Here is an 11026-nt window from a genome sequence, read left to right as displayed (position 1 = left end):
GAGTTCAAGTATTTACAAATCAAGGTTTTAATTTTATAGTTTTGTCAGGTGTAGCGTCACTGCCACTGTTCAGAGCCTTTTCATCCCCAGGAAATATCTCATTTTTTCTGTTAAATGTTGATTTAATAGGTTTCAGTTACAGGTTTAGCTCCATTTTAACATAACTATTGATAATTAAGGACCGTTTATACAGTTTAACTGCTTCATTTTCACTTGACTTAAGCCATTTTTTCAGCTTGAACATCTGACAAAATGTAATGTTTTATCATTTAATGTGGTGTAACTTAAAGATCCCACAGACCTCCATTATTCAGAAATGTGATTAATTCAACTAGTGAGGATATTGTAGGTTCCTCTGGTATCAGACTATAGCAGGGTCCCGCCAGTGGGAGTCAGTGTCGTCTCAACAAAATACAAGATCCAAGTGTCAGATGGCAGACAGTCCAAAACACTGCACAAACTATTTTACAACTATCTGTCAAACACCAATTATTTATTTAGCCAATAGGAAATACTATACAGAGAACATCCAATTTCCTGTGGGCAGTGCAGAGTACTAAAATGTCCTACTTAATTGAAGTACTGTTATTTTGCTGATATTTAGTTAAGTAGAAGTAAAAGTTCTGGTGTAAAAATCTCCTTCAGTAAAAGTAAAAAGTGTGTGATTTAAAATGTCCTCAGAGTAAAAGTTCCTGAGTTCCTCTTTAGAACAGAGAACGTTGTCAGCTGTGATCTTTTCCATGTGATTCTAACAGGAGAGAGGACAGAGTTCAGACTAGATTCTGTTAACTGGAAACATTAGAAACGACAAAATAAAGTGCAGAAACAAAGTAAAGTCAGATTCCTCTTCTCACTGTGAATGGATCCACAGTTTGTCAGTTTACAGTTGATCCAGTTTCTGTTGCTGATGCAGAGACACACAATCTGTTCTGTGATGGATGGATTTAAAATGGACTGAAGGACAAAACTGCAGGAGGGATGGACTGAAGGGAAAGTAGAATTACTGACTTTAAAAAATACTCAAAAAACTACACAAAAAGCTACTCAATTACAGTAACATGAGTAAATGTAATTAGTTACTTCGATCCTCGCCTGTGGGTAAGGTGAACCGGCCTGGTATCTTAGCAACCAAACACAAAATGGTAAAAAGTGGAGCTTTTGGCTCAGTTTACTCCTATGCCTCGAAAATCATGAGTTTAAGTTAATACAAATCTCCAAAGTATGGATGATACAATCTGTAAAACTGATCAATTTCTTAATCAAGGACTTAAGTTACCTGCTGTGTTGAAAAATTAACGTCATATGTTTTGATCAGAGTAATAGTAGGTATCTTTTTTTTCCCCAAATGCTGGAAATGTAATTTTGGCAGAAAACTCTTTATGCTCTGGCATCAGGCTAAACTCCCAGTTCAGCCATCAGCTGCTGCATGTTAAACTCCCAGCATGTGGAACCTCAGAGCTGCTGGTGCTTCCTCAGCATGCTGGCATCTATAGAAACCTTAACTAAGTGACAATATTTGCTCACCTGAGGTACAAACACATCAGCAGATTGGAGCTTTAGTTCTATAAACATTTCTCTGCTCTGGAGGCAGAAATAATCTGATTGGTTGAGTTAAACCTCAGTGGGCGGAGCCAAAGAACCACAGTTTTTCTGGTTAAGTAACATCAGACTGAAGCTCAGTGAAAAAGACAAGAGGTAAGAGAGGAGGAAGCTAATATTATGAAGCCTAGTGCTCTGCTGCTAACTGAAAAAATACAATCTATCCATACTAAGTTAGGACCCCTAATTTAGTCCACATTAGAGCCACGGACCCCCATTTGATTAGATTTTCTCTCTTGGACCCAAATCTGAGAATATTTTTATTGTTAGATGTGATATTGTCCAGGATTTCATCACTATCTGTATTGGTAGAGAGTTAACAGTGAAACTAAAACCAAAAACTAAGACCACAATAGTCATTCTTCTAGACTCTCTAAGTGTGTTAACTTCTTGTAAATGAAGTAATGGTGAAGTTTAACACTTCACCAATTTGCTGGGGACCCTCTGGAACCCCCTCAAGGACCCCTGGTGGTCCCCAGACCCCACATTGAGAACCACTGATCTAGGTTAGCTAGTTAGCTAGCTGACCTTCAAGTTCAAACTAGCCATACTAGCCTATAGCTATCTAGGTAAGCTAGTTAGCTAGCTGACCTTCAAGTTCAAACTAGCCATACTAGCCTGTAGCTATCTAGGTAAGCTAGTTAGCTAGCTGCTGACCTTCCAACAGCATGAAGCCATGGTCATTATATTTTTTATATAAATTTTGACCAGAGTTCCTTCTTTGCCATTCAAGTTTGTCAGTTAGCTAAATTGAATTCTGTTGTTCTTTGGCTCCGCCCACTGAGGCAGAGGTTATTTCTGCCTGTCAGAAATGTTTGTGGAACTAAAACTCCAATCTACAAGCCAGTGAAGGCATCTGCTGCAGAGAGCAGCAGGGAAACCAGGACGTTTTCCTCGATGCTCCCCCACTGGGAGACACACTGTGGTTTACAAGTGGGAGGGCAATGTTTGTCTGGAACAGCTGGAGGCTGATGAGGAGTAAATCTAAAGAGCAGCCATGCCAGTTTCCACTGTGGTTTGACCGGTCGCTGTCAGAACCTGTAAAAATGGAGGGCGATTTATGAGGACCTAGGAGGGGCCGGTCTCTGGGTCGACAAACAGACCGGATGCTGATGTTGTTTGCTGGCAGGAGCTTTGTCATGGATCCAGGAAACTCCCATGAAACTCATTTTTACCCACAACACCTCCCTGCTTCCCTGTATGTGTCCACATTGCAGTTTTCCCACCAGTGAACTCGGGGAGCAAGAGGTGGAAGAATAACTGATATGAAAGGAGAAATCTCCTAAAACACTTTAACACTGTTAAACACAGCTGTTGGCGATGCACCTTCCATCACTGCCTCCATGTAGTTTGTTGGATTTTTCTTCTTCATAGATAACTAGCCATTTTTTTATTGAAATAACCGAGTTTCAACTCTGTCTTCTCATCCTGTAGCATTGCAGAGGGAAGGTCATGTGTGACAATTCAATGTTTCAATGTTTGAATGAGCTACTTTTTATTTTTAGTTAAGTAGATTTTTACACCAGTAATTTTCCCTCTACTCAAGTCTAATGTCAGCCCAGTAACATACTTCTGATCGATCAGGATAATTCAGTTCTCTCCCCTCCCCTGCCTGACAGTATTAGTGCCTGGCTCTGCCCGCTGAGATACACAGCACCACAAAAAGACAATATTTAGGGCTTTGACGTCTACAAAGACATGACATAGGCTTTATTAGATTAGATTAGATTCAACTTTATTGTCATTGCACAGAGAACAAGTACTAAGACAACGAAATACAGTTTAGGATCTAACCAGAAGTGCAAAAGAAGCAGTAAAAGTGCAGTGCAATGTAATGTGCATATGTATAATATATAAATAGAATAAGCTATAAGTTATACAGTATGAACAGTATCAACAGTATGAACAGTGGATATGAGTATGCAAGATATATGAATATGCAAGATGTATATAATAATATATATAGTATATGCAGTATGAACAGTATTAACAGAATGAACAGTATGAACAGAATGGTATGAATACGCTAAGTATATAAATAGAATAAACTGTAAGGGGTAGTATGAGTGTGCTAAGATAAATAACAGATAAATAACAGTATGAACAGAATAAACAGTATAAACAGTGGATATGAAATGCAAGATATATACAGTATATATATAGTATAAACAGTATGGTGTATAGTATATACAGAATGAACATGTGTATAGTAAATATGTATAGTCACTGGAGGAGGGTGTCTGGGTGGTGTTGTGTGTGTGTGTTTGTGTGTGTGTGTGTGTGTGTGGGGGGGGGTACCGGTGGTATATATATGCATATATATATATGTGTGTGTGTGCAGAGAGCATGGTGGTCCGGTACAATAACCGACCGACTTTCACCTGGGCTCTGTGTGCCGTCTGTCCTGTCGGCCTTTCAGATTCATCAGCAGGTAAACACAGTGAGGCGGACCACAGACCACAGACCACAGACCACAGACCACAGACCACAGCAGGGCCGGGTCGGGGTTTCATTCATGAGCTGAAGTGAGAATGCAGCCTGGTAAACTCCAGCTCAGATCCTGCAGTGTGAGTGTGAAAGTCTCCCAGCTGTGAACTGAATCGGAATGACAGGAGACAGAACTGAATTCCATTAAATTCCATGAAATTCCACTTCTAAGAGAGTTTGTCTCGAACATTATAAATCAAACATTATGAATCAGATAAACGACAGTTCAACAAATCAGATACATTAAATCATACACATCATGATTGAATGTATTTGATTGCGATTGCATGTTATGCATCAAATACCACCTGAAAGGAATCTTTAACATGTTATGATATTCATTAACTAACCCTAAATTCCAATTCTGTTTCCTGTAGTTTTTTTTCCAATTCCAATTCCTACTACTACTTCTACTAATAATAATATAGTAATGAACAAGAGTGTAACCTGGCTGTTGCTGGATATTGTTATATATTATCAAAATGTAATAAATTCCCAGATAATATAATAACATATAGGCTACATTAACTGGAGATTATACTTCACAAGGTAACATATTTTTAATGATGCAATGATAATATTGACTACCACTTCTACTACTACTACTAGTAATAATAATAATAATAATAATAATAATAATAATAATAATAATGATGATAATAATGAGCTGCAGAGGCTTGATCCGAACTTTGGGCCTTTTTTCTTCATCTGGGAGTAGCCTAATATTAAATAAAAGCATAAAAAACTGGAGATAAGAGATTTCTGCCGCAGGCCCTATGATAGGCGTGTTGATGATGTCCCTCTGTCACTGCAAAAAATACCCACTTCAACAATATTGAGTCTTCAAATCTTGTTTTTCTTAAAACGTGGAAAAATATCTGACTGAGGAGAGATCATTCCACTTGTTTCTGATGCAGTGAACCTGTTTCAGTCTTTTCTTCATTGATTTCTTCTCATTTTCATGATACTGTATTGTAGAAAATTCATTCATTCAACAAATAAAACTACACTGGAAACAAGTGGAGTTAACTCACCTCACTGGCAAGATGATTCACCTGTTTTAAGAAAAATCTGATTTGAAGACTAAGTGGGAATAAATGTTAGATGGATGTTTAGCAGTGATCCTGCTCACTAAACGTCCAGGCGGGCAGCTTCTCCTCTGGACCTGCAGGCTGTCGCTGGACTCACGGCTTCAGTCAGGTCCAATGATCCCGTTCAGAACAACGGACAGGGAAATGTAAATTGTTTTATTGTTCTACGGTTTGTAGGCTCTCAGTACACAATTGGCTATTAAGTGGCATAAATTATACATTATTTGTTTAATTTGGCCCTGTGCCGTTTTTTCGTTTTGTTTTTGTTTTGTATTTACCATAATAAAAATAGAAGCTACAGCCCAAAGAAGCTGGAAAAAACCCAACAACAGCCTTGAATAATAGGCTAATAATAATAATAATAATAATAATAGTAATAGGTTACAAGGTGCTTCACGTAGAATAAAACAGTGATTAAAAAATAACTAGAGCAAAGGCAAACAATAGCCTATTTGAAAGAAAATGCAACAACAGAAAGAGAATGAACTACAAACCAATCAAAAAACGCAACTTAATAGTAGGCTAGTAGTTAATAATAATAGCCTAATAATAATGATAATAATAACAATAATATTTATTATAATAATAGGCCTAACTAGGGTATCGTAATCACATTAAAACAATAACAGAAAGAAAAAACAGAAAGAGTGGCCTAATGGATCATAACCACGTAATTAAGCCTATATTACTAATAACGCCTTACAATCCAATACATCACTGGTTGTAATGAGGGAAAAGTAATAACATTACTGAGAGTAAAGCCTCATCATTTAGTGTAACGTGATAAAAGTAACGAAATTACTTGAGTAAAATTGTCACCATTCAGCAATGTAGCCCACATCAATGTTTATGACGTGGGAAGTATGACATTACTGTTGGCTGTCCCTACCAGAGGGCCGAGGCGGGAGTCTCGTGCCGAGGAGTGGGCAGAATATTCAAATCGGGCCCTCGCGGTAGGAAGGAAGGAGAGCGCGGATTGGATGCTGGCTCCGCACCAGCGCGAGCCAGCGGCCAACGTCATTCGGCAGCAGTCAACCGCCGCCGTCAGTAGCTGCTCACCGCCCGGACGCACGGCAGGTATGAGTCAGTCCCGGTCATAGGCTAACCGTAGGCGACACCGTGCCGTTACCCTCGGTCCTCTACCGGGTGAGGACAGTTGTTCTTTTTTTTTTTTTTCCCGTCGTCCCTCTGGCGTGAAGTCGGTTGACTTTGTTTTGGACCGAGCACAATGCTGAGCGCCGTTAAAATGGAGGGCCACGACCATCCCGAGTGGAGCAGCTACTACGGAGAGCCCGAGGTCGGTCCACTTTAGGCTATATCTGTATTCCGCTGTTTATACAACTCAGTATTAGCCGTGAGATAATATTAACTTTGGGATCAAATATTGACTTGAGACGGATTCTTCCCTCTGTCTGTCTGTCTGTGTGGCCGCAGGGACAGAGAGGGAAAATAACGACTGTCACTTGGCCTGGTTTGGTCTTTTTAAAACCTCTGAATTAACGTTACAGGGCATATTCGGCTACTATTATTTCAGCCATACAAGTAACACAATTTTATCATATTCGTCTTTACAGCCTACTCTAGCATCTAATTTCTTCCACTCAGCCCAAAGAGGCGATTTTTGAGCCATATTTATGAAAGATAGACCTATTATTGGGTGTCATTTTAATGGCCCTAAGCAACTTATATTTCTGAAATGCATTAAAAGTGAGAAAGAGTGGCCTTTTTAACTAACAGTTCAGGTACGATTCCTGAAAAATAGGCTACAGGTAATTCAAGGCAGTATGACCAGAGATAGTGATAGCCCAAATAAAAACATGCAGGGTCAATTATCATCGTAAAACAAACCATTAGGCTACGAACGAAAATCAATAGCCTATTATTTTCACAAAAGCATTGGCCTATAGGTAGGGTGCTTCCCCCTTGAAAACCCTTAACTAAATTAACTGCAAAAATGTTAAAATTCTCATAAAGTTATTCAGTCTCAAAATATTATGTAACCTAGCCTAATATTAGGCTACGTTAATATGCTTATGTAGGCTATTTTCTTGAGATAATTCCAGTGCAGTTTATCATGTTTGAGGAAATTTCTAGAAACAAGTGTCAATTTCTTGTTATTTAGCCTACATTACTCTCCCTTGTTTCAAGATATTGACTCAATGACAATTTTTTTTTCCAATTCTAGAAGTTTGTAAGAGCAAAAAGATGGGTCAACTCCATCCCACAAATAGGTGGTTGAATTGAGTCTAGATTGGTTTAGGCTACATTCCTGTGTGATAATAAACTGCTAAATTTGACTTCCTATGTTTTTCCCACGGGCATAAACCGTCACTTATCACACATCAGCCTAAATTAATCCAAATTTGATGTTGTCGTTTTTATCATTATAATGGAGAGCAAAGCCCACGTAAAAACTGACTGATTTCAATCCCATCAGGGAGCACCCAGGATCAATTGTTACCTCTGAGCTGAGTTTTTCTGAAAATTCAGGCTCATATTGACTTCATAATAATATCTAGTCAGTTTTGTTTAGGCCTAATAATTTATCACTATCATTTAATATTTATCAGTCCCTACTTCTAATAGCCTAATTTATATTGACCAAATAATAATAGGCCCCATCACATCTTGTCAGCCATCGCTCATTTCTCCAATTGTCCTAGAAATATAGTCTATTCATAGGCTACTTTATTTTTATTCATATTATTTAGACAGATTTATTCGATTTTGGAAGCGATATATTATAAATGCAGGGATTTATTCATAGTTAATGTTTTAATAACGTGTCGGTCCTGTTCTGTCTCAGTGCTTCACCTCAGTGGGAAACATGAACTCCGGTCTGGGCATGAACTCCATGAGCAGCTACATGAGCGCGCCTGGCATGACCGCCACCGGCCACATGAACGCGCCCTACGTGAACCCGGCCGGGGTCAACCACTCCGGGATGTCCGCCGGGATGTCGCCGAGCCCCGTGGCCGCGCACGGCGGCATGGGAGTGGGACCCGGGATGGCGGGCATGGGCGCCGCGCTGCCCCCGAGCATGGGCCCCATCAGCCCGCCGCCGTACGGTAACATGGCCGTGATGAGCCCGGTGTACGGACAGGCCGGTATGCGATCCCGGGAGCCCAAGACGTACCGGCGGAGCTACACGCACGCCAAGCCGCCGTACTCGTACATCTCCCTCATCACCATGGCGATACAGCAGTCCGCCACCAAGATGCTAACGTTAAACGAGATCTACCAGTGGATCATGGATCTGTTCCCGTTTTACCGGCAGAACCAGCAGCGGTGGCAGAACTCCATCCGACACTCGCTCTCCTTTAACGACTGTTTCCTCAAGGTGGCCCGGTCACCGGACAAACCGGGGAAAGGCTCCTTCTGGACCCTCCACCCGGACTCGGGGAATATGTTTGAGAACGGCTGCTACCTCCGGCGGCAAAAACGGTTCAAGTGCGACAACCGGCTCGACGGGAAGGAGGCGGAGGCGGCGGGGGGGAAGCCGGGGTCGGAGGGCGGCTCGGTCGGCAGCGGCTCCGACACCGACTCCCCCCACTCGACCCCTTCCTCCGGTAAGGACGCCAAAAGACCCGGGGCTGCTGAGGTGAAACCGCGGGCTCCGGTGGCGGCGGCAGCGAGCCCGGTGCGCGTCCCCTCTCCCTCTCCCCTCCCGCTCGCGCAGACCCAGCACCTGTTCACCCATCCTCATCATCATCATCATCATCACCACCCGCTGCTGCTGCACGAGGCCCACCACGCGGCCCACTTCAAACCCGAGCACCACCACTACTCCTTCAACCACCCGTTCTCCATCAACAACCTGATGTCGGAGCAGCAGCACCACAAAATGGACGCCAAAACTTACGAGCAGGTGATGCAGTACGGAGGGTACGGCGGTCCGGTGTCCGGTGCTCTCTCTCTGGGGTCCGTGACGGCGAAAACCGGCCTGGATCCCGCTCACACCGACACCAACTACTACCACGGTGTATATTCCCGGCCCATTATGAACTCCTCTTGACATTTTCAGACTTTACCGGAACACTTTGAGGCCAAAAAAACACTTACAATTTGTGCATTTGTAACGGTGGTTTATTTTTATGCCTTTTAAATCCATGTTCAGTATAAGGAATGTAGCCTACGGGAAGAGAGAAGGCCCTAAAAGGCTTTGATTTTTTCTCCAAGGCCTGAAGGATTCATGCAAACTGCGATACTGTTTTCCACACAAGCCATCAGTCATTTGTGTATCCACATGTTTGTATTCATGTAGCAGATAAAAATCTTTATATATGAAAAATTGAGTGTGTTTTTCTAATATTGCCATACATCTTAGCTATATGTATACGTGTTATTGTTTAGTCCTAATTCTCCACCAAAGTTAATTTAAACGGCATGCACTCTGCTAAAATGTAATAAAATAGTGTCTAAAATTGTGTTTGGATGCAAATACAATTTATCTACCAGTAGAATAAACGAAATTAATGGGAAAACAGAGGCTTATTGGCCATAGCCTATCCTATCTTACATGTCAAATAATATTTAGATTAATCCTTAAATTATAATAAGATCTTCTCAGTCTATTTATTCCACATAAAACAAAGAAAGGGCGACATTTGCACTAATTGGTTTCATTATCACCTCCAGGGTCAGAGAGGCAGATTACATTGTCAGTAGATAAGGAAAGGAACAATAGAGAATGAGTAGGTTAAATGTTTTCCCTTTAAACCAATTTAACACCAGACAGAACTGATGTTAAGCAGCAGATAACAGACTAGATAACAGACCTGCTTAGATGGCATCTGGTCAAATTCTATTTAATTTCCCCCTTTTTCCTTAATGTTGGAAGACTTTGGGTTCAAAATGTGGTATACAGACCTTTTTAAAAAGCAGAAGAATATACAGTACTCTTGACACAAAAGAACTGACAGCACAAAATTCCAATAAATTAAGATATTTTTTTTACTGGGTAAAGTCCTTGGCTCACAAAATGACTCTTCAGGACTGTTTGGATATTTGTTCAAATTTAACAAGGAGACAAATTTCCTCCTTTTTCCTTCATATTTGATGAAGACTTTGCTTCCAAAATGTGATTTATACTGTAGGCCTACCATTTGAAAAAACAAAAAAACAAAAAAAAAAAACATATACACCTAACACAAAAAGTGTCCCAAAGGATAAACATTGCACAATTCAAATAAATGATGGTATTTTTTTTACTGGGTAGGCCTATATCTTAAGTCTTTGGCTGACAAAAAGAATGTGTTTCTTCATCATGTGATAGGCCCATGATTAAAAAATGGAAAATTAGCATATACTCTACACAATGATCGACAGCACAAAATGAAAAGAAAACGTGGTCATTTTCAGAGGATTTATAGGTAACTGAAGTCCTTGACTGATGAATGAGACTTTTAATTCAGCACCGTTTGCTATTTGTCCAAATTCAACAGAGGATAGGAAAACTCTTTAGGCAATTCCCCATTTTTTCTTTATGTTTGAAGACTTTGGTTTCAAAATGTGGCATATTCCCAAGATATACATGATATCTTGACACACACTGATTGACAGCACAATATTCAGATGAATGATGGTATTTCTTACTGGGTATAACCCAAGTCCTCGGCTGACAAAATGACACTTTAACTTCAGCACAGTTGAGATATTTGTTCAAATTCAACAAGAAGGCTGGTAAAACTCAAGGCAATTTTCCCCATTTTCTCTTATTGTTTGAAGACTTTGGTTCCAAAATATGATATCCACCATTTTAAATAAGTACCAGCTGCTGTAGAAGGACTGATAGCACAAAATTAAAACACATTAGGGTACTCTTTCAATAATAGTCTCCAACAATTTGT

The 11026-nt window shown here is 40.4% G+C and overlaps 1 protein-coding gene across 1 annotated transcript; it reads left to right on the top strand.

The window, feature by feature from the left end:
• The first annotated feature begins 6405 nt into the window (after positions 1-6405).
• LOC139660577 (hepatocyte nuclear factor 3-beta-like) lies at positions 6406-9192 on the top strand. The gene is made up of 2 exons (XM_071538750.1): positions 6406-6474; positions 7984-9192. The coding sequence occupies exons 1-2, from the start codon at positions 6406-6408 to the stop codon at positions 9190-9192; spliced, it is 1278 nt and encodes a 425-aa protein (XP_071394851.1).
• Positions 9193-11026: the final 1834 nt, after the last annotated feature.

Source organism: Centroberyx affinis, unplaced genomic scaffold (genome assembly GCF_046629955.1).
Source record: "Centroberyx affinis isolate AG114_WGS23_722 - 3 ecotype Tasmania unplaced genomic scaffold, CSIRO-AGI_Caff_v1 ptg003342l_1, whole genome shotgun sequence".
Classification (NCBI taxonomy): Eukaryota; Metazoa; Chordata; class Actinopteri; order Beryciformes; family Berycidae; genus Centroberyx; species Centroberyx affinis.
The sequence above is the reverse complement of the archived record's forward strand: the minus strand, read 5'-3'. Positions and strand labels throughout refer to the sequence as shown.